The sequence below is a fragment of the Channa argus genome, chromosome 15, assembly GCF_033026475.1.
Source record: "Channa argus isolate prfri chromosome 15, Channa argus male v1.0, whole genome shotgun sequence".
In the NCBI taxonomy this organism is placed as follows: domain Eukaryota; kingdom Metazoa; phylum Chordata; class Actinopteri; order Anabantiformes; family Channidae; genus Channa; species Channa argus.
Window position 1 is genome coordinate 6,234,578 of NC_090211.1, and position 24,286 is coordinate 6,258,863.

Sequence of the window (24,286 nt, forward strand, 5' to 3'; positions counted from 1 at the left end):
GAGCGTTGGGTTATATGGGTTATCAGAGTTAAAAGAAAACGCAGTTTTTTATTTAAAAATTAAATGATATGCTATGTAAGGAAGGATTATTATTAGCATTTTATGATGGTGGAACTAAAATTAGAGAATATGTAATGGATCAAAAACTTTTGATGGGACATAACTATCCATGTGAGAGTTTTCAGTGGAACTCCAAAAAGATCATGGAAATCCCTTTTTAGACTGTGGTTGTTTTATTGTTTGTAGATGATGGGGCCATCTGGAAACAAGGAAGAAACCTATCTTATGGTTTCACTCAATTCAAAGAGCTTTTGATGGGATGCAAGAATGAACCATTAAGTAGGGGTGTAAATCAAAACCTAAGGTTTTTGGATATAAAAATAAACTGAACTAAACCCAATCAGAAGTTCCATATGTATGTGGTGAAAAGACAAAGTCAAGACAGAGAAAATTTCTTGGAATGTTGCTAGATGACTGAATGACATGGAAAGTGCACAGAGATAAAAAATGCAAATGTTAAAAAAGTGTAAAAAGTAATCAGTGTTCTTTTTTGGGTGTCATGACCTTATTGCTGGGGTGAACGAGAGACTATGATGATGATGATATAGATAAATAATGGATTATGGATCAGCTGCCCACACGATGATTAAAAAGCTGGATGTACTACAAGCAAAGGCTCTTAACACACCAAGATAGATGGAAGAGATCCCCTCAGAAATTAAACATTTCCAACTAAATGCCCTCATTTGCAAAATTTCCAAAGAGTGGCATTTGGTGTTAACACTCCTGAGTTAAAAATTAAAAAGGGATTTTCAATATTACATGAAATGTCAGTATTTACAGCAGAAATACCAGCAGTATTATGAGCGCTTTGGTAGATATTAAGATAATAAGATAATAAGATAATAAACCAGACAACTCAAACAACTTCAATTACAAGAGCTGATATACTTAGATTTTAGACAATGTACAGAATTTGTAACACAGGCTGTCAGATATTTTTTAGGTTCCAGCAATTTTTTTTGTCCCTATAAGTCCACATTATGTAGGGAAACATTATACTTTTTACTGCACTACATCAATTCAAGTGTCGGTACTAGTTACTTTTGAGATAAAGCATAGACTTCAGGTTCAGCTGGATGATTGTCTGCTGCCAAAAAGCTCATCTGAGTTTCGGGCAGCAACCTGTGACATCAAACAGGAAACACTGTGCGACATGAAAATGACAGTAACCATTAATCATATCAACATACTACAAACTGCCAAGCTGCATGCACTGCAAAGAAGTACTCACTGGTTAGTCATGTGGCATGACATCATACGGTACTGCCAAATCTTGGAAACTAACATCCACCACTATCACAGTGCCAGCCAACTCCCTCCTACCATTGAAGTGAAAGAGGTCTTATTTACTATTTAGCACTGCCCTTGTAACAAGTTTATCTTCAAATACTGCCCAGATGTCAGGAAAGTGTAACGTTTGCAATGTTTGTCGACTGTGTGCAGACTGAAAACTAATGGAAATGGAAAGTTTAGAAAAAACGTCCTACTAATATATAAATTAAATCTACAGAGTGAACACAACACCTGTTTTGATTATAAATCTGTACATCACTATGGGAAATAGTTCTTTCATAAAATGAGATGTTTTAAAAAGAAACCAGTATTGAAAGTGTTTCATCAGACACAGACTTGCATACAGAAATGTTACAAAGTGCATGAGATATCAGTTCAAATGTGATAGTGTACGTTTATCATTTATAGACTCATTGACCCCTGACTTCCTTCTATTCTTTTTTTTCTCTTTTATCTCCTTTCTTTGGTTCTTGGCTGCCTACCTCTGGCTAACCACGCCAAATTTGAAAAAAGGAAAAGAAAACTTACTTTCACCTTTATGACACTTTGGGTTCAGCAGAAGTTTTACCACCAACCTTTTGCTTTGGCTAAATAAGAGTAAAAACATGTACATGTACATGTACTACTCAGCTGCTCCTGTGTTCTTCACAAATGTTTTATTAGCATTAGATTAAGGCAACACACAGTATGAAATGAATAGAACAAATCACAGTGCATGCATGTATTAAAAAGTCAAAGGAAAATGTAATGATGTTACTCAATTCTGGAATAATAAATCTGAGTAAACCTGAACAGTTTTAATGTTCTACATTTTTATAATCCATCTGATCTAACAGGTCTCATTTGAAATTTCATGTATTATATCATATTTTAGATGGGTGCTAAGATGCCAAACTATTTACTGTAATTTGGCTAATTTGTCTTTTTGCAGACTAGAGGGACTAAAGGGCCTCACGTATGTGAGTTTTGCAATGACATTAGCTGAACCTTGAACCTTGTTTGTGGTTTTATTTAGCTTCCACAAACGCAGCTGCTGTGTCCAGGCTACACACTGCAGAGTATTAAGCTCGTTATCTAAACACAATGTCTTTAAAAGATAACCGCGAAAAAAAAGACAAACAAAACCAGTTTAACAAAATGTGTGGTGGAGGGGGAGACCCAGCAAAGAACCCTGTGTGCTTTAAGTACTGCTGACTTAACTGGCATCAGTAAACCTCTTGTGCTGTGCAGCCGATACAAACACTGGAGAGAGTGTTTACCCTCCCCCTTTTCTTATTTTTTCTATAGCAATCTACTTAGCAATTTCAGCCTGTTTATTTGCCATTTCATATTATATCTGTAATATAAGTAAGTTTTTGTTCCTCAAATGTTAAATTTGTGGCCCTTTAAAATATCAAAGACAACCCCAACAACAATTGGATGTTCAGTGGAGGTAGGGTGTTTGATACAGTCAATCATTCACACTCCCAGTTTAATAAGATAAATGGAAGATAAGCTTTCAAAAATGTCTTTAACAGTGTCCTTTAGTCTCCTCGCTTTAAAATTGATTTTGTAATGTTCTGCAATTTTCAATAATTGCTAAATAGTACATTTGTCCAAAAATCCTTTAAATGGAGCATGAAGGAAATGAGCAATGTCTTGCATGTTAAAAACCCTCTCCAAACAAATTAGGCCTACAAAAATTGAAATCTCATAAACTGAAAGGCAAATCCTTGATAGTGGGAACTTTGTTGCCTCTAACTCACTGCCTAAGCAGCACCTTAGTAAATAGTCTTCTACACACACAGTCTTCATGCAGTTCCATGGTGGGTTCTTAGGTACCAACACCAAACAGTACAGGAAAGAACCCAGAAACTAGTGACTCCCCAAAATTACACATGTGTGAGAGACATTTTCCTTCAAATGCAAAAAGCCTGTTAATAGTGACCAAATGCTACATTGCACCTCAGCAGACCTTCTGTCTGCACTGTCTTTACACCAGAGCTTCATCAGGAAGTTGTCCCAGCAGGGAACACATAGGAAATGAGTAGTCTCAGAGACTTACTAATTAGATTCTTGACCACTGTGTGTGTTCTGTAAGGTTGATTTGCATTGAGTCAATCCTGAGTGGTTAAAAGACACCATAACAGTAACGTAACAGTTTTTGCCACGACAATGTTCCTGAGCAATATCTAACAATGTTTACTGCAACACAACAAAAACCAAAAAGGCAAAGAACCCTGAAGAGGTTAAACCGCTACGCTGAACAGGTAACTGTTCCAAAAACAAATATGGACAGAGAGTCCACATTTACCTACATGCAGCATTACACAGCAAAAAACCTGTGCCTGAAAAAAAATCATCTTCCCAAAGACCACATAACACACACACACACAAAAGAGAACTTTTAATAAATAAAAGACAAACATGCATTTTCCCCTAGGGCTCAAAGACCAACAAAGGCCTCTTCCTCTGAACAGTACAAAAGCAGGCAGGTAAGAGAAGGGGAAAATGGACAGCTGATCCTTCTGGACATGGTCAGATTCACCATTGCACTATTAGACTCCACCTACCAGGATCTGAAGGAGATAAAAACACACAAAGCTACAGGCCTAACCTGAGTTTATCTGTTTATTACTTTGTTACTACAAGTAACGTCTGTTTACAGATTCATCCTTAGCATCAGTGCAGTAGATTATTTGGTGATAACACCCAGTCAGCAGTTTGTTCCACAAATCCAAAACTACTGCATTTGTTACAACCACCGCGTAATAAATCCTGGAATTCCACAATGAGCATAGGTGACATCAAAATTCTATGATAATACAAATAAGACTGAACTGTAACTTTAGGTATTTGTATTTATTTCTGTCACATGTTTTATACGACACATTAAAAAACTTAAAAGGTTTTTAACCCTAAAGGCTTATTAACTAACAATATAAACTACAGTACGTGGATTGTATAATTGTGTTAATGGCAGAACCCTTTTTAATTTTCTTATTAAATCCTAAATTCCAGGCTTTTAATTTATTTTTTTGAGCTGTTGAGTCAACAGCTCTGGTGGTGGTTGTTGTTAATCCGGACTTGAAACTGGCACAAAAAGACACTGGATTGTGCCCCCTTGTGATTGCATTGGTGTGACTAAAACAGTGACTGGCTTTGTTAACATTTTGAGAAAATTGATTCTAATAATGAATTAAATGCAGCGTTGAGACTTTCAGATCTACATGAATGTAAAAGTCCCCCACTATAATGACTTCATCTGTACTAAGGACTAAATTGGATATAAAATCAGAAAATTCAACCACACGCTTTGAATACTTAGGACTGGAGGAAGGTACACAATAACAAATAGAACTGGTTTTTGCGTAATCCAGTTTGAGTGGATGAGAGTAAAGCTCTCAAATGAGTTGGAACTATGTTTAGCTCTTGGATTTTTCGGTGAGCATGAGTAGAAGGCAAACAGGAAGTGAAACCGCGATAGCACCCGTATAGGTTTGTACCTTTTGGCATCGTAAGTGTACACCAAGATGTATGAGCCAACCGGTTTCTTTCTGGGTTCTGTGGGTTTAGCCTTACTTTGAGAAACTTGTTTGATGAAACTGTGAGATTACTGTTGGTAAACTTGTATGTACATTAGTCTGTTATCGGCTAAGTTTAGAAGCAACTGCATACATGTTCAATGTTCATGATGCAGGGATTTTCCGGATCCGCGTTATCATACAAGGCCTATATTCCAAGAAGTAGGATCTGATCTCTTTGATGTTGTAGAGGGCAAATCTGCATCCCCTAGAAACTGAGGTGTTGTGTTCTGTAAAGCTCAGTTGGTCTTTGATGATGATCCCCTGATTTCTGGCCAACTTAGTGGGGACAATCACTGCAGGTCCAATGTTGATGCTGATGTTCTGTTGTGTTGAAGGTCTGGCTGGGAAGACAAGAACTTTGGTGTTGGAGTGGTTGAGCCACTCCAGTGCTTGTTCACTGCAGACAGGCAGTTCCACAGGGCAAGGGAAAAAGAGGCTGGTGACAGGGTGGTCTGGGTAAAGGCACGCAAGTGGGGAATGTGTCAACTTCTAGGAGACCACCATGTCCTGCGTCTCTGGATGAGAAATGGGATCTGCTGAAAACACAGTGAAAAAAGAAACCGCTTTCCGGAGTAGAAGAGGGTTAATTCGAAGTAAAGTAAAGAAACAGAGGAAGTGCAAGACGTTAGAAATAAAGTGTCTTACAGTGTATCTATAACCTAAGTAAAATGCACAACTGTAACATGAAGAAAAAAATCTATAAATATAACAACTACAGGATTAATTTTAATCATATTGTAATGCAGGGGTTCAATATGTGATAACTGAATCTCTGCACACAAGGAAGAGGCTGGACATGGAGATTGATAGCCTTCGTCAACAGTTCTTTTTACTCTCTTCCTCTGTCATGTGACATTTATAAACAAATCATGAACTAGAATTACCTAGAATCAGGTAATCTTATCTCAAGGAAACTTGCTAATGTCTTACAGAAAGGAACTTCAAAAGCCCTTGTGCAACTACAACACACACCTTCATCTACAACGACACGGTGAGAGGATTCTCTTAGGGGATCTCTAAATGCCTGCTCTGGAGGGAGACGGAATTAAACATGAGGATGGACATAAAAGACGGCTGACCGCATTAACCTTAATATTGACTATGTTACCAAGCCAAAGAACAAAGGTCAGGCCTTTTGGCAATATATGGAGAGCAAGGTGACCCAAGTGATTGCAGACAACAGGCCTGGAGAAGGAGCTGGCTGGTGTGTTGAAGGACACCCTGGGAGGCCTGGAGAAGCTCGACTGCTTCCTGGATGCAGTGGAGAAGCTGGCGGTCACCTCTTTGCACGTGTTTGTGGAGAACCAGGTGTTACATGTCCCCGAAGAGATAAATCTTGAACATGTTCAGGTGGTCATCACTGCTGCTCGACTGATCTGCCCTCAGCTCCTTGAGTTTAAAAGAGATGCAAAAGTCCTCTTCTTTCCCAGGCTCCAGAATGTGGAGGTACTGTCCTTTCAGTTGGACAAATACATACAGACCACCAAGAAAATCTGTGAGACATTAGAGAAAAGGTAAACTGACAGTTATTAAACATAATAACACATTTGGCTACAGAAATAATATCTCTCATAGGTAATAAGTGTACTACTCTCATTTACATCCACTTTAGTGAGTTTTGCCTGGAGATAACTGCAGAATCTGTGGTAAACCTCGATGTGGACTTATCTGAGGAGGACATTCAAATGATGCTTGATCACATTAATCAGCTCAGTGAAATAAGTATGTTTTTGGCACCAAGTATCAACATCTGATATTTCAGTGTGTTTATTTTTAATACAGTTGAGGGTATGAGGGTAATTCTTATTGAATAATATGCAAAACAATTTATTTGAGAGCAAAACTTTGCTAATTGCCATCAAAAGAAATATTTTCTCCCAAAAAAAACAGTTTTGAGATTATATTTTGCAAGTCAAAAACTTTTGCAGATTAGACCCTAATGTGGCTGCAGGTTTCTGACTTCAGAGTCTACTGCAAACAGACAGAAACAGAGCAGGATTAAAATATTTACAGTTGATTTCACACAGAACACATCAGTGTTAGGAGAAGAAATCACTCCTTGTGTGTATTAGCTATACTATGTTAACTGGAGTCCATGTAACCCAATCTGGTAGGATCTTCCAGGGTTAAGATCTAGCGTTAAAGTAACAGCATAATTGCCGCTTTCAACGTTATCAAACCTCAATCCTTAGTAATACCATTAGCTTTGAGTTACTCTCTAGTGTTGCTGAGATTCTAACTACCTCTGTCCAATGGGGTGCTGTTGCTAACTGCTAACCGCTAGCTGCTAACGTTGGTAACACTGAGCTATGAGACACAACGGCTGTCACTGGCTGACAGCCTAGTAGTAAACACAACAGGTGCTTGAAAGTTAACTCAAGTCATTGAAGATTAAACACAATTTATTTTTTATTTTCGCTTTTAATGAAACTTGGATTAACTTGATCTTCAACTTCACATTCTTCTTAGTACATCAGAAATCTTCTCATGTTTTTACATCCTTTTTCAACACAGTTAACACACATATAATACAGTGACCCAAAACTTTGCTCCATTCACTGTTTAAACAACCTCTCTACAGTAATGCAGTTGTTTCAACAATTCTATTTATAGTAACTGACACAGTGTCAATTTTAACCTCTTGTCTTTACTTTCTAGAATCCACAAACTACAACACCATTGTGGCAGTGTAATGATTTTAAGTGTGATTGTAGCAAACAATGCAATCAAAATGCAGTAAATCCAGGCAGCAGTAAGTGCAGTTCAGGTAACATTTGAAAATATCAACAATGTGAGTTTGAATACTATTGATCAAGTCCTTAAGAGAAACCAAGGCATTTTTCATAGTGGAAACAATACATTACAAATGCTGTGCCATATTGAATGTACATATTTGTCTAGTATAGTGGTTTTCTGTAGGTCTTATATATCAGCGACATATAATTTGCATTCACAAGCATAGAAAGAGCTGCACACAAGAATGATTGAAGAAAACTTTCTTAGGAAATGTCTTTTACGGTTATTTAACAGGGCATCTCAAAAAAGTGCAGCAGGGTGTATTACCTCTAGTAAAATCATTATGGAATAATGGGATATTTAGAGGTGCATATATTTTGTTGTCTATTGTTTAGTGACTAAAAGTTTGACAAGTTGAGTTGTTTGAGGGAAAAATGGCTTTTGTTGTATGTTGTTAATGTTTTGCTAATATAAAAAAGAGCTTCCAGCAAACAACGTGTTATTCTGGGCAGTGACCTTCTGTTTCAGCCTGTGTGTTTTGAAATGAAAACGTGATGTCTAAGCAAAAAACTCAGTCAATGCTGAAGGGAATTCTCTACAGTCTTCAGTACCAACATGCATCTTGGCCAAACTCATTCTCAATCTAGTGATTACCAGCTGCAGTGTCACAGAAGATGAACAGGATTTTAAGAAAAATACACATAACTGTTGAATTTAAACCCACTAACACACTGAGACAGAGACATGTCCACCTGAAAGACCAAACACTTAAGAACAGTAAGAGCAACACAGTGTATGCTGTCCAATGCAGTGAAGAGTGTTCAGAGCTCTACATTGGAGAAAACAAACAGCCTTCACACAGAGGGTGGCTCAGCACAGGAAAAGCAACACTGGGATTTTAGCATTTTAAAGAATTGTTCATTTTGACACAGGATTGTTTCAATCATAAATGAAACAGTGTCCAAATAAGTAAAATTGTGAACTGGTTCAAATCAGAAGAATTACAACAAAAAAATTATTATTATTAAATTAGTGTTGAACATGGTTTGTTCTCATAAAATTCATGATATATTTACAAAGACATACATTGTCAGAGTTGCCAGATACACTTCACCATCTAGATACCTGTACTACACAAGGTTTTTCATCCATTTCATCAAATGGAATTTTTTTTTCTGTTTCCAATTGTTTCTTCTCCCCATCTCTGGATAAAGTGGTGTATCAAGAATGGCTTTGTTTTTCTCTGATTTCTGGCGGCCTTCACACAGGGAGTCACGGATCTGCCTCCAGGAGTCGATCTGTGAGCACCAAAGTTTGGCTCTGGCTCTGATGAACTTTGAGACTTCAGTCTCTGTGCCTTTGGCCAGACTGATGCTGTCTTTACAGATGAAGAAGATGTCCATCCCAAGGAAAAGAGCATTTGCAGCAATGAAAGTAGCCCTGGCTGACTTAGAGAGAGCAAGAGGCCCTTTGACTGCTGCCTGACCAATATCTGGGATGTCTGAGGCCACCCTGGGAATGTTACGCAGGGCTTTACCTTCCTGGACCACCACCTTACCAGCACTTGAAATCAGCTCCTCACTTTTCAACATTTTAACAGCAGAGGTAGCATCAACAAGTGAATCAATGCCTTTTCCAATAACACCAGCTTTACCAATCACCTTTCCTACTGCCAGAACCACATCTATCTTACTCGGGTCCTGTTTCGTCGCCTCCTCCAGACAATCCTGGAGACTCTGTACATCCTCCATGAAGCTCTGAAAGACTTCACTGGCTTTACTTTGATGCTTACAGTTGACTCCAATCTCTGTTGCAGTGGTGACAAGACTGTTGACTCCACTTGTGACTCCTAATGAGATTCCAGTTATTGTCAGACCTAGAGATGCTCCAAATGTGACTGGAATTAAGGCCAAACCAACAATAGACAGCACACCTCCAACCGCCCCCACTGAGCTTCCTGCCACGCTGGAGATCTTTGAACCTTTGTTCATCCTGTCCAGCTGAACAGCATTCTCCTCCAGCTCTTGTAGAAACTGCAGCATCCTGGGGTGTCGTTCATTGAAATCACTGATGAAGCCAGAACATGGTTCCTCCTGGAATAAGAACACCGTCCTGAAGCTCTGGTTCATCCTGATGAAAAGAAAATTAGGGAATAACAACTAACATGACACATCTTCAAGATGTTAAACCAAAATGGATAAAAGCTTTGGACATTGGATTTTTATTGCACAACAGGCTACAATATTACATAAAATAAATGTAAAATTATACATAAATTATGTTTGGTGCCAAAACATATACAGTTTGAATGTTACCTTATTTCACTGAGCTGATTAATGTGATCAAGCATCCTTTGAATGTCCTCCTCGGATAAGTCCACATCGAGGTCTACCACAGATTCTGCAGTCATCTCCAGGCAAAACTTACTAAAGTGGATGTAAATGAGAGTAGTACACTTATTACTTATGAGAGATATTATTTCTGTAGCCAAATGTGTTATTATGTTTAATAACTGTCAGTTTACCTTTTCTCTAATTTATCACAGATTTTTTTGGTGGTCTGTATGTATTTGTCCAACTGAAAGGACAGTACCTCCACATTCTGAAGTCTGGGAAAGAAGAAGACTTTTGCATCTCTTTTGAACTTGAGGAGCTGAGGGCAGATCAGTCGAGCAGCAGTGATGACCACTGGAACATGTTCAAGACTTATCTCTTCGCGGAGATGTAACACCTGCTTCTCCACAAACACGTGTAGAGAGGTGACCGCCAGCTTCTCTACTGCATCCAGGAAGCAGTCGAGCTTCTCCAGGCCTCCCAGGGTGTCCTCCAACACATCAGCCAGCTCCTGCTCCAGCTTTGCAAGCCTGCTGTCTGCAGTCACCTGGGTCAACTTGCTCTTCATATATTGGCAAAATGCCTGACCTTTGTTCTTCGAATTGGTAACATGGTCGATATTGAGGTTGACACTGTCAGCCCTGTCTTTGATGTCCATCATCATGTTTAATTCTGTCTCCCTCCAAAGCAGCCATTTAGAGATCCCCTCACAGAATCCTCTCACCGTGTTGATGTATAGGAGGGTGTCTGTGATGTAGCGGCACAAGGCCTCTTTAAGTTCCTTTCTGTAAGACATAACATCAGCATGTTTTCTGAGTTTCAAAGCAAATTAAAACAAACCTCTTTGAAAGACCAACTGTATCTTCAACCACATGGCCATAACCACTGTGAAATAATGTTACTTTGTGGACAGTCAGTAAGCTCAGTTACTTTTTAAAAAAAAAATCTTTAGCTGCAGCTTTAAAACATACAGCTTTAAAGCCGGGGACACCTGCAGAGAGGAACAGAGAGAGGGAGACAGAGTCATACAGTGGTGACAATTGTGGGGTGAGACGAGAGGAGAGGGACAAGAGGAGGAAAGGAGCTCAGTGAATTGGGGATGAGCCTAGTATTCCCTTACGTAACTCTAAGCAGCAATGACTTCATGATTTTCTTTATGAATAAAATTGTTGCTATTAGAGAAAGATTTCACCAGATCCTCCCCCCAAGTCTAGGCTTTTTCCAGGTTGCCTGTGTTAAGTTGCATGTTTGTAAACTGTACTATAGAGATCACCTCTTCTGCTTTACTGCCTTCTTTTTCAGAGGGGCAACACTATCGACTATTGTTTGTAGTGAGGCTGCAGAATTGAAGATAATCAACTTGTTCAGGAGTAACATTAAGGTGGCTACTTTCCATATGGTGAAGGAATTGATGAAAGAATAATTTCTTTAAATTTGTTTACAGATTTTTCACTTAAGCATCTGCTATAGTGGAATTTTTCCCTAACTGCTATATAGTCCGTTATTATAAATTCAAATGTTATTAGAAAATGGTCAGACAGAAGAGAGTTTGAGGAAAAATTGTTAAATTATCCGCTTCAATTCCATACGTAAGGACAAAGTCTAACGTGTGACTAAAACAGCGAGTGGGTTTATTTACATTTTGGTAAAAAACAATTAAATCTAATAATGAATTAAACGCAGTGCTCAGGCAGTTACTGTCAGCATCTACATGCATGTTAAAGTCACCTACTATAATGACTTTATCTGTACTAAGCACTAAATCAGATAGGAAATCTGAAATTTCAATCAAAAAAATCCAAATACGATAACAAATAATAGTGGTTTTTGAGTTTTCCAGTTTGAGTGTAAAAGAGTAAGGCTCTCAAATAAGTTATAACTATCTTTAGGTCAAGGGTTTGTTAGGTTTGAGTGAAAGATTGCTGCTACTCCTCCACCTCGGCCTGTGCTTCTAGGAACATGATAATTAATATGACTTGGGGGGGATGACTCATTGAGACTGACATATTCTTCCTGCTGCAACCAAGTTTCAGTGAGACATAATAAATCGAATTGATGATCGCTTATTAAGTCATTGGCAGGGGTCCAGAGAAAACTACGGAGTCCGACTTTGTTTGGCACCGCTTCAATATTCATTTTAGTGACCTCCAATTTGCCAGGTGTTTTAAGTATGATTCAATATCACCGACTCTGGCCCAAGGAAGGCAATTGACTATGGCCGCTGGAGTCTTTCGGTGTGTGTGTCGCTAAGCGGGGAAAATAGATTAGAAACATGAACCGACTGGTGGTGAACCTCGGGCGACAGATGGGGATGAAAAATAGTTATTTATTAAACCACTAACCCACTAACTGCCTTACCAACTGAGCCACAGCCGCCCTCAACTAAGGAAATACACTAATTTGTGTTTTTCATAGAATTTGCACAATTTAATCAGAAGATGTCCCCAGAGTAATTTATTATAGGTTTCATAAAGGTTTATTGTTTCTATAAGTGTTAAATATTCATTACAGTTTTGGCATATTTTTTTCCGGCATGACAGTATATATTTTATACTGTGAAATGATTTTACAGTGATGACAGCTAAACGTGTTGCATTTGTTTGTTACATTAGATTTAAGGCAAACGTGTTACAACTATTCAGAAAAGTCCAGCATTCAAAACCCAATCTAAATAATGGTAGTAGTAGTAGAAAAAAACTACTTCGGCCATTTTGACACCATCAGAGGTATAAAGGAGAAACAAATCTGTTATCCAAAGGCATAATTTTTCTCTAATCTTTGCTTTTGGTGAAACAGCCCGGACTCAAGAACCGAACTGGTATCGTTGGTTTGACGGTGCTGTGTATTATACATGTCGATAAATACCATTTCATTCATACAAAAAAGACGGTGAATTAAAACGTTCGCTACGAAAACGTAAACGTATTTGCAGTTTGTTTTAAAGGGTTGGATTAAATACAGTATCATTTTACTTTCACTTCAAGGAGGGAAAAGCACGTCCCTGTAATAAAAGCATAAAATAGCATAAATGACAAAGTGCTAATAAATCAAAATTTAGGCTACATAAGTACAGTACCTGAATAAATGTAGGTACCTGGGTATTTTCCACTACTGATATTCCACATTGATTTAATGTTATAAATAAACCAAGAAGCAGTTATAGATTAATCACTAAGATTTAAAAAATATCTAAGAGAAATATTTTTCACACATTGTGCTGCTTTAGAGTTTATCTTTTTTACTTAGGTTTTCTAAATGCGTATTTTGTAGATGTATCTCAGTTAATTTGATAAGTTTATTCAAGGCACTGTAGCTACCTGTCTATTCAAACTCAAACTTTACCTTGCTGCAGACATCTTCCTGCTCTTTGTGCGACGTCTCTGCTTCCTTATTTGAGGCATATGTGTGTCGCCTTGGAAGTATTTGGATAAAATAACAACACAACACGACTGTGTCTGATCGTGTCCTGTAAACCAGATCCCACTCTCTCACCGCAATCTGCTGAAATAAAAAAAACCCTTAGTTTGGTTTCATTTTCCTTTTTCTACATCACAAACATGAATCGCACCCTTTTATGGACTTAATCCTGAAGTATGTTCCGCTGGGTTTCCTTCCTTTGAAAAGTTAAAGTTCCTGCAGCTATAAGCCTGCTATGAGCACGCTCACAGCTGCACTATAATATCTCTATAAATACTTTAAAAATTTAAGAAGATGCCTATTGTTGTAATGTAGTTAAGTACAAGTTTTTATAAAATAAAACCATATCCAAAACGTACACGATAAGAATATATTTTTTTATCAGCTTCATTCATTGGAATAAATGAATTTTGCTTCCTGCTTCTGCTTTAGAATAAAACAGCATCCCCAACGTAGCTTTGTCTTCTTCTGGTTTCCGGAGGTCTTCACACAGGGAGTCACGTATTGTAGAGGTGATCTTCTTCGAATCTAACGCTCCTGACGCTTCAGCACATACTTCACACCGGAGATTGTTGTTAGACAAACATTGAACATTTATTGTACTTGCTTCTCATCTTAATTGATGACAGATCAATTGTACACACAACTTTAAGTACAGTAATCTCACAAGCACGTTCATTAGCAGTTTAATCAAAAAAGTTTCACAGTATGTCTGAACTGACAGAAATCGCAGAACTCGGTAAGAAACCGTGTGACTCTACAGCTAAACACAGAACCTGTTTCTTCTACCTTGTTGCAGTCCAAGCTTCCTTGTAGTCAGTTCCTCTGCTCCAGCTACCGTGTCACGTCATCCTTCAGTAGCTGAGCTGAACTGCATCTCTCTTTAACAAACCCTTAGCATTGTATTTTTTCCTTGACCTCTGGTCAACAAACTTAAAAGGTAAAGTACAAAGGCCACCATCAAAGCCATATGATGTTACTATTGACACCATCAGTACACAGACCATCACAAACACACATTACATAAAAGAATTACATTACACACAGACACACATTACATAAAACAAATACTTAAAGTGAGGAACCCTTGATTGGCTCATGTATCTCCTCCCATGAACTCATTTCTGAGCACCAATGTTCAGCTCTTGATCAGATAAACTTTGAGACTTCAGTCTCGGGACCACCAGCCAGCTTGAGTTTACTTCCTTTGGAAAGTTGATAAAGTTAATGTAGCTATGAGCACTGCTATAATCTCTCTATAAAGTATTACTAACAATTTGAGAAGTAGCCTATTGTTGTCAGCTTCACAGCTTAGAAGTGTCTTTTAATGTACTTAAGAAACTAATAAAGATAAGTAAAATATGAATTTGAAAAAATGTAACAAAAAAATAAAATTGAACAATATCCAAAAAACACATAATGAGACAAAAAATGTTTTTAGCAGCTTCATTCACTGGAATAAATGTATTTTCATCTCTGTTTATGCTTCATTTTATGTCCTTTTCTCCATCACAGAATAAAGTGGCCTCCCCAACATAGCTTTGTCTTCTTCTGATTTCCGGAGGTCTTCACACAGGGAGTCACGTATGTTCTCCCATGAACTCATCTCCGAGCACCAAGGTTCAGTTCTTGCTCTGATAAACTTTGAGACTTCAGTCTCGGGACCACCAGCCAGCTTGATGCTGTCTTTACAGATGAACAAGATGTCCAAGACAAGGAAAAGAGCATTGAGCCCAATGAAAATGTTCTTGGCACATTTGGAGACAGCAAGTGACCCTTTGACTGCTGATTTAAATCTTTGTCAACTGCACCAACTATGCTTCTATTTTGGAAAACGTGTGACTGGATGCCTTCTCCAGACAATCTTGGATACACTGCACATCATTAATGAAGCTTTCAAAGACTTCACTGGCTTTGTTTCGATGTTTACAATTAACTTTACTCTCTGTGACAGTTGTGACAATACTGGTGACTCCCATAGATGCCCCACCTATTATCATACCCAGAGAAAACAACAAATTTAATTGCTCCCCTTTACCTCTCGAAACTGTTCTGTATCACACCTCTGCTTTAAAAAGGGCATCAGCTACACACTGGATACACAGTGGAATATCTCTGCAGCCCTTTGAGTGGAATAGGACAAGCAATGATCTACATAGGGCCCTTGCAAGGAAGTATTACTTTGGAAGTTGTGAGTGATGACTTGGGTCAGAATTTGTTATTAATTGTATACAATATGTTATTTTGTTGGATTTAATGGTCAGATGGCTGCAGAGGTAATAATTTTCAGATTGTAGAAGTAGGGAATTGTTGGCTAAGATCATTGCCATATCAGGTTAGAAAGTAATATGTCAGTTTACCCTAATTTTTGCCAAATCAAGAAGTTGCAGATTTAAATGGAAATTTAACTGCCACATAGTTTCCATCATTATTAAAGGAGAAGTATATATCTTTTTTCTTTTTCATGTTATCTGAAGAGCTCATGTACCCTCCAGCATCAAGGACCACTCCCCAAATGCCTGAGTTGTTACTCAAACATTCCCTTAAATAAAATGAAAAACCACAACATTAAATGCAAAAAGCAGAAATCTTGTGAAAAAAAGGCCAGTTGGATAATTATACTTGGATGACTGAGAATCTTCACAGACACAATCCTATGTTCAGTTGAAAGATACAGCTGTTTATTACTGATTGTTAAGTGACAGCTTTTTCTCCCTATAGCTTGACAGTAGTGGTAAACTAACAGAGCAAGAGCAAAGAAGTGTTCTTCTGTCGTGAGACCACCTCAGGTGTCACACAAACCAATCGAAAGTGGCTGTATGAGCGTCTTCTATTCCATCCTGTAAGTTATGAGTGCTTTTCACCAAGAGGTTTGGTCTTTAAATATGAAGGCACAGCAGAAATGTAAATGTACAAAAGAAAATTTGCTTCATATAGATAAACAAAAGCTAAGCTAAGCTTTAAAGACTGAATCAGATCACTTAATAGATTAAAGCTTGACTGTTTTGCTTCTACCATTGCAGATCATAACACAAACAACTGTCAAGTCAAGCAGCTGAGGGCTTAAGGAGGAGGAATACTCTCTTGAGGACCAGTGCAGAGTGGCAGGGTACCTTTGGTCTTTATATAATTTGCTATACATTTTTAGTGAAGTTTATGTACTTTTGTAAATATAACCAATTCCAATGATAAGTAACTATGGATAGTTTTGTTATTTTTTGCTCCATACTGGCCTGTGTATATACACCAGTCAGCCACATTAGGTAAACCTGTGCAATCCTATCCAATCCAATAGAGCAGCTCTGTCATGAAATCTACATTTACAGGTTAGAATTTCCTTTTTTTTAAGTCGAAATGGTCAGTAAGGTGATAATTATACTATGTGTTCTAATTGATTAAATTTGTACAGGTGTACCTATAGTTGTGGCTGTTTTAAAAGCAATGCACATAACCTAGATTCCAAAAAAGGCAGCATTTTTACATGCATTATAATGTTTGGATTTCTTTTAGTAGAATGTACAAAAAATTGTAAAAACACAATCGTGGCAGATGAATGATTTTTATTATAGTTGTAGCAAACAATGCAATCAAAATGCAGGAAATCCAGGTAGCAGTAGGTGCAGCTCAGGGAACATTTAGAAATATCAACAATGTGAATTTGACTACTATTGATCAAGTCCTTAAGAGAAACCAAGATTTTTTTATTGTGGAAACAATACATTACAAATGCTGTGCCATATTGAATGTACATATTTGTCTAGTATAGTGATTTACTGTAGGTCTTATATATCAGCAACATATCACTGGCATCCACAAGCATAGAAAGAGCTGCACACAAGAATGATTGAAGAAAACTTTCTTAGGAAATGTCTTTTACGGTTATTTAACAGGGCATCTCAAAAAAGTGCAGCAGGGTGTATTACCTCTAGTAAAATCATTATGGAATAATGGGATATTGAGAGGTGCATATATTTTGTTGTCTATTGTTTAGTGACTAAAAGTTTGACAAGTTGAGTTGTTTGAGGGAAAAATGGCTTTTGTTGTATGTTGTTAATGTTTTGCTAATATAAAAAAGAGCTTCCAGCAAACAACGTGTTATTCTGGGCAGTGACCTTCTGTTTCAGCCTGTGTGTTTTGAAATGAAAGCGTGATGTCTAAGCAAAAAACTCATTCAATGCTGAAGGAACTCTCTACAGTCTTCAGTACCAACATGCATCTTGGTCAAACTCACTCAAACTCAATTTGGTGATTAGTGGCTGGAGTTTAAATCCACTAATACACTGAGACAGAGACTTGTCCACCTGAAAGACCGAACACTTAAGAACAGTAAGAGCAACATAGTGTATGCTGTCCAATGCAGTGAAGAGTGTTCAGAGCTCTACATTGGAGAAAACAGACAGCCTTCACACAGAGCGTGGCTCAGCACAGGAAAAGCAACACCTCAGGACCAGAATCAGCAGTGTACCTACACCTGAAGGAGAATACAGTATTATATACTTCAAATAATGTTATAATTTATTTGGCTGCACAAGAAAAGTATGAATATTACATTATTTACATTGCACATGTGAATATTGTGCAGATTTTGCTGTAATGTTTTTCTAATGTAGCGATCACATTACATAATAGCATCTATTTTAAAGAATTGTTTATTTTGACACAGGATTGTTTCAATCATAAATTAAACAGTGTAGAAATAAGTAAAATTGTGAACTGTCTCAAATCAGAAGAATTACAATTTAGTTAAATGATAAAAGTGAAAGTGTTAAACATGGTTTGTTCTCATAAAAATCATAAAATCAAATCACACTGTTATTGTTTACAAAGACACACATTGTCAGAGTTGCCAGATACACTTCACCATCTAGAGTGCTACTGTACTACACAAGACTGTTTTTGTTTAGGTTTTTCATCCATTTCATCAAAGGGAATTTCTTTTTCTGTTTTGATTTGTTTCTTCCCCATCTCTGGATAAAATGGCGTCTCAAGAATGGCTTTGTTTTTCTCTGATTTCAGGAGGCCTTCACACAGGGAGTCACGGATCTTCTTCCAGGAGTCGATCTCTGAGCGCCAAAGTTCCGCTCTGGCTCTGATGAACTTTGAGACTTCAGTCTCTGTGCCTTTAGCCAGACTGATGCTGTCTTTACAGATGAAGAAGATGTCCATGCCAAGAAAAAGAGCATTTGCAGCAATGAAACCAGCCCTGGCTGACTTAGAGAGAGAAAGAGGCCCTTTGACTGCTGCCTGACCAATATCTGGGATGTCTGAGGCCACCCTGGGAACGTTACATATTGCTTTACCTTCCTGGACCACCACCTTACCAGCACTTGGAATCAGCTCCTCACTTTTTAACATTTTAACAGCAGAGGTAGCATCAACAAGTGAATCAATACCTTTTCCAATAACACCAGCTTTACAAATCACCTTTCCTACTGCCAGAACCACATCTATCTTACTTGTTTCTCTTTTGTTCACCTCCTCCAGACAATCCTGGAGAATCTGCACATCCTCCATGAAGCTCTTAAAGACTTCACTGGCTTTACTTTGATGCTTACGGTTAACTCCAATCTCTGTTGCAGTGGTGACAAGACTGTTAAGTCCACTTGTGACTCCTAGTGATATTCCAGTTATTGTCAGACCTAGAGATGCTCCAACTGTGACTGGAGTTAAGGCCAAACCAACAATGGACAGCACACCTCCAACCGCCCCCACCGAGCTTCCTGCCACACTGGAGATCTTTGCACCTTTGTTCATCTTGTCCAGCTGACCAGCATTCTTCTCCAGTTCTTGTAGAAACAGCAGCATCCTCGGGTGTCGTTCATTGAACTCACTGATGAAGCCAGAACATGGTTCCTCCTGGAATAAGAACAGCGTCCTGAAGCTCTGATTCATCCTAATGAAAAGAAAATTAGGGAATAACAACTAACATGACACATTTTTAAATTTTTATTTATTTTTTATTTGTTTTTTTGCCCTTATCCCGTGAGTTCAGGGTCGCCACACATGACACATCTTAAAAATTTTAAACCAAAATGGATGAAAGCTTTGGATTTGATATTTTTTTAAAAACATTGCGGTTAGAGAAAATTAAATTAGCATAAAACATAGAAAAACAAGCTACAATATTTCATAAAATAAATTTATAATTTTTATAAAATTATACTGACTCTAAGACAGAGTCCACCTCTAATTCTATTTATTGGGGTAAATAATATTTAAACAAACCTAAAAGTCTTTCATGCTAATGGGTCTGTGAGGCTGTAATCAGGCACAGTACTGCTAAATGCTAACAGCAGCAAGCTAACATGCTAATAGTGACAATGATAACATCTTTATAGTGTATTTAGCTGATAATGTGACAATGTACACCATTTCGGCTTAGCCAAACAAAACTTGCAGGCCCATCCTCCCACAGTTAACATGGCATGATGTAACTTCACAGGAAAATCAACAAATTCATATTTTTACCAAACGGTGGGATATAATAAATGTTGACGGACCACCAGAATAATTAGGACTATAATTCATCCTATATCGGACATATCTTGCAAATTTTATGACAATCAACTGAATAGCTGTTAAGATTACAATCTAAAAATGGTGCTAGTGGAAAAGTTGGTTAACTACTAAGTCTACTAAGATTCGACCTCCAGGGACCATGGTTACATTTCCATAGCAATCAGTCAGTTATGCATATTACATTTACATCACTGGGATTAATTATGGGCCTTGATGTTTTCTGCTAGAAACATATAGAGTATGAATGTTACCTTATTTCACTGAGCTGAATAATGTGATCAAGCGTCCTTTGAATGTCATCCTGAGATAAGTCCACATGAAGGTCTACCACAGATTCTGTAGTCATCTCCAGGCAAAAGCCACTAAAGTGGACGTAAATGAGAGTAGTACACTTATTTCTTATGAAAGATATTATTTCTGTAGCCAAATGTGTTATTGAATCATTAACAGTCAGTTTACCTTTTCTCTAATGTCTCACAGATTTTCTTGGTGGTCTGTATGTATTTGTCCAACTGAAAGGACAGTACCTCCACATTCTGAAGTCTGGGAAAGAAGAAGACTTTTGCATCTCGTTTAAACTTGAGGAGCTGAGGGCAGATCAGTCGAGCAGCAATGATGACCACCTGAACATGTTCAAGACTTATCTCTTCGGGGAGATGTAACACCTGGTTCTCCACAAACACGTGTAGAGAGGTGACCGCCAGCTTCTCCACTGCATCCAGGAAGCAGTCGAGCTTCTCCAGGCCTCCCAGGGTGTCCTCCAACACATTAGCCAGCTCCTTCTCCAGCTCTGCAAGCCTGCTGTCTGCAGACACCTGGGTCACCTTGCTCTTCATATATTGGCAAAAGGCCTGACCTTTGTTCTTCGAATTGGTAACATGGTCAATATTAAGGTTGACACTGTCAGCCCTGTCTTTGATGTCCATCATCATGTATAATTCTATCTCTCTCCAAAGCAGCCATTTAGAGATCCCCTCACAGAATCCTCTCACCGTGTTGATGTACATGAGGGTGTCTTGGATGTAGTGGCACAAGGCCTTTTTAAGTTCCTTTCTGTAAGAGTTTCAAGGTAAAATAAGACAAGGTCTTCCAACATCTTCAACCATATGGCCATTACTGCTCAGTTACCATCTTTTTTTACCTGCCTTAATATTCCTAAAATCCAATCCAGTATTTATTACAGTGTTGTTTCCTTCATATTACAGCTGCACATTATACAGACTCTATAGTAAATAACTTTAAATCCTTCCGCTTTAGGTTTTCAATTTAGGAAATACACTAATTTGTGTTTTTTATAGAATTTGCACAGTTTAACCAGCAGATGTTTTGGCATAATTGTTTGAGGTATTACAGTATATATTTTATACTGTGAAATGATTTTACAGTGATGAAAGCTAAACATGTTGCATTTGTTACATTAATTTTAAGGCAAACATGTTACAAACCTATTACAACTATTCAATAAAATTCCAGCATTCAAAATCCAAATTAATAATGGTAGTAATAGTAGAAAAAAAGTACTTTGGCCACTTTGACATAATCAGAGGTCTAAAGAATAAACAAATCTCTGTTATCCAAAGGCATCATTTTGCTCTGACCTTTGCTGTTGGTGAAACAGCCCAGACTCAGAACTGAACTTGTGTCGTTGCTTTGACGGTCCCGTGTTTTATACATGACGATAAATACCATTTTATACATACGAAAAAGACGTTGTATCGAAACATAATGATTACATTCGCTACGAAAACATAATAGCATTTGCAGTTTAGTTTTATAGGGTTGGGTTAAATACAGTATCATTTTACTTTCACTTCAAGGAAGGTTTGGTCTTCAGGAAAGGAACGCAGTAGTGTGTAAAATGACTCTGGTGGTGAGGAAGATGGAGAGGACAAAGGCAGAGCAGAGGATGAAGTGATGGAAGTTGAAAAAGGAAGAATGTTGTGTAGTTTTCAGGGAGGAACTGAGACAGACTTTGGGTTGTCAGGAAGTGCTTCCAGATGACTAGATCACTACAGCTAATTTGATCAGGGAGACAGGTAGGAGGGTACTCGGTCTGTCATCAGGAAAGAGGAAAGTGGACAAGGAGAGTTGGTGGTGGAAAGAGGAAGTGAGGAAGAGGAAGTACAGAGAAAGAGTTTAGCTAAGAAGAAGTGGGACACTGAGAGGACTGAAGAGAGTAGACAGGAGTACAGGGCGATGCAGCGTAAGGTGAAGGTAGAGGTGGCAAAGGCCAAACACAGAGCATATTAGGATTTGTATGGTAGGTTGGACACTAAAGGACAAGAGGCAGAGGTGGCCAGACGAAGAGCTAGAGATGGGAAGGATGTGCAGCAGGTTAGTGTGATTAAAGATAAAAATGGAAATGTATTGACAGGTGCCAGGAGTGTGATGGGAAGATGGAAGGAGTACTTTGAAGAGTTGATGAATGAGGAAAATGAAAGGGAACGAAGAGTAGAAGAGGTGACTGGTGTGGAGCAGGATTAGCAAAGATTAGTAAGACTGAAGTGAGGAGGGCGTTGAAGAGGATGAAGAGTGGAAAGGCAGTTGGTCCTGATGACATACCTGTGGAGGTATGGAAGAGTCTAGGAGAAATGATGCCCGAGGACTGGAGGAGAAGTGTACTGGTGCCAATTTTTAAGAACAAGGAAGATGTGCAGAGCTGTGGCAACAACAGAGGAATAAAGCTGATGAAAAAAACAATGAAGTTGTGGGAAAGAGTAGTGGAAGCCAGGCTAAGGGCAGAGGTGAGCATTTGTGAGCAGCAATATGGTTTCATGCCTAGAAAGAGAACAACAGATGCAGTATTTGCTTTGAAGATGCTGATGGAGAAGTACAGAGAAGGTCATAGGGAGTTGCATTGTGTCTTTGTAGATTTAGAGAAAGCGTATGACAGGGTGCAGAGAGAGGAGCTGTGGTATTGTATGAAGACTTCTGGAGAGGCAGAGAAGTATGTTAGAGCGGTGCAGGACATGTATGAGAGCTGTAAGACCGATCTTGTTTGCTCTGGTGATGAACAGGCTGACAGATGAGGTTAGACAGGAATCTCCGTGGACTATGATGTTTTCAGATGACATTGTGATTTGTAGTGAGAGCAGGGAGCAGGTGGAGGAAAATCTAGAAAGATGGAGGTCTGCTCTGGAAAACAGAGGAATGAAACTTAGCCGCAGTAAGACAGAAAACATGTGTGAATGAGAGGCAATGAAAGGTGTTGAAGATGGTGGTGAGACCAGAGATGTTGTTCGGCTTAGAGACAGTGGCACTGAAGAAAAGACAGGACTTTTGATAAAATTGTTTTACCTTTCTTTAAAAAAGGGAGAAGCTTAGAGAGTAAGTAAAGTTGCTAACAACTCAAAATCTGAAAGCTCTGACAAATATCCCCAACAAAGCTCTTTTGGTTTAGAAATGTATTTTTAAGGCATATGATATGTTTTTATTGTCAAAGCGCAGTCTAACAAAAGACACTTAGTTACTACAGCTGTTAAGTAAATGGTGTTTGATTTTAGAAAATTGCTCAAATTATTTTAATGATAAAAAGCACTTCCCTTAAATAAAAGCATAAAGTAGCATAAATAACAAAGTGCAAATAAGTCACATTTTAGGCTACATACGTACAGTACCTGAATAAAGGTAGGTATCTGGGTATTTTCCACTACTGATATTCTACATTAATTTAATGTTATAAATAAACCAAGAAGCAGGTACATTTTTAACACTAAGATTTAAAAAAATCATCTAAGAGAAATGTTACCGTTTTTTAACAGTAATTTTGCTGATTAGTTTAGTTGCTGTTTTGGCTTTGTAAATGTGTATGTGTTGATTTTGTAAGTATGTAAGTCGCTTTGGATAAATGCATCTGCTAAATGACTAAATGTAAATGTAGATGTATGTAAGTTTATTTGATAAGTTTATTCAAGACACTGTAGCTACTGTCTGTGCAAACTCAAACTTTACCTTGCTACAGACATCTTCCTGCTCTTCGTGCGCAGTCTCTGCTTCCTTATTTGAGGCTTCTGTGTGTCGCCTCGGGTGTGTGGAGAAAATAACAACACAACACAACTGTGTCTGATCGTGTCCTGTGCCGCAGATCCCACTCTGTGACCGCAATCTGCTGAAATAAAAAAACGCTTGGTTTACAACTTCGGTATTTCAGATTTATTGGGTTTGGTTTCATTTTCCTTTTTCCACATCACAAAAATGAACCGCACCCTTTTAGGAACCTAATCTGGCAGTATGCTCCGTCAGCTGGGTTTCCTTCCTTTGGAAAGTTGATAAAGTTCCTGTAGCTCTAAGCCTGCTATGAGCACGTCATGACTGCACTATAATCTCTCTATAAATACTTATTTATAAATACAATTTAAG

The 24,286-nt window shown here is 38.2% G+C and overlaps 2 protein-coding genes across 2 annotated transcripts; both read right to left on the bottom strand.

Annotated features, from left to right (window-relative positions):
* Positions 1-7,311: 7,311 nt before the first annotated feature.
* On the bottom strand, positions 7,312-13,535 carry LOC137099928 (uncharacterized). The gene is made up of 4 exons (XM_067477367.1): positions 13,334-13,535; positions 10,183-10,776; positions 9,974-10,084; positions 7,312-9,788 (listed from the first exon to the last, which is right to left on the bottom strand). Exons 1-4 carry the CDS (start codon positions 13,390-13,392, stop codon positions 8,789-8,791), a joined length of 1,764 nt encoding a protein of 587 aa, XP_067333468.1. The 5' UTR covers positions 13,393-13,535; the 3' UTR covers positions 7,312-8,788.
* Positions 13,536-16,782: 3,247 nt separating this feature from the next.
* LOC137099929 (uncharacterized) lies at positions 16,783-24,158 on the bottom strand. Its single transcript, XM_067477368.1, has 4 exons — positions 23,879-24,158; positions 20,387-20,980; positions 20,179-20,289; positions 16,783-19,301 (listed from the first exon to the last, which is right to left on the bottom strand). Exons 1-4 carry the CDS (start codon positions 23,890-23,892, stop codon positions 18,281-18,283), a joined length of 1,740 nt encoding a protein of 579 aa, XP_067333469.1. The 5' UTR covers positions 23,893-24,158; the 3' UTR covers positions 16,783-18,280.
* Positions 24,159-24,286: the final 128 nt, after the last annotated feature.

What these genes read in the sequence shown, in the direction of transcription:
- LOC137099929 (XM_067477368.1), bottom strand. An exon ending in TGTGAGACATTAGAGAAAAG is followed by an intron (nt 20,290 to 20,386) that starts GTAAACTGACTG and finishes CGTCCACTTTAG; the next exon opens with TGGCTTTTGCCTGGAGATGA. An exon ending in ATTCAGCTCAGTGAAATAAG is followed by an intron (nt 19,302 to 20,178) that starts GTAACATTCATA and finishes TCTTTTCATTAG; the next exon opens with GATGAATCAGAGCTTCAGGA.
- LOC137099928 (XM_067477367.1), bottom strand. Translation starts at nt 13,392, where the DNA reads ATGCCTCAAATAAGGAAGCAGAGACGTCGCACAAAGAGCAGGAAGATG. An exon ending in TGTGATAAATTAGAGAAAAG is followed by an intron (nt 10,085 to 10,182) that starts GTAAACTGACAG and finishes CATCCACTTTAG; the next exon opens with TAAGTTTTGCCTGGAGATGA. An exon ending in AATCAGCTCAGTGAAATAAG is followed by an intron (nt 9,789 to 9,973) that starts GTAACATTCAAA and finishes TCTTTTCATCAG; the next exon opens with GATGAACCAGAGCTTCAGGA.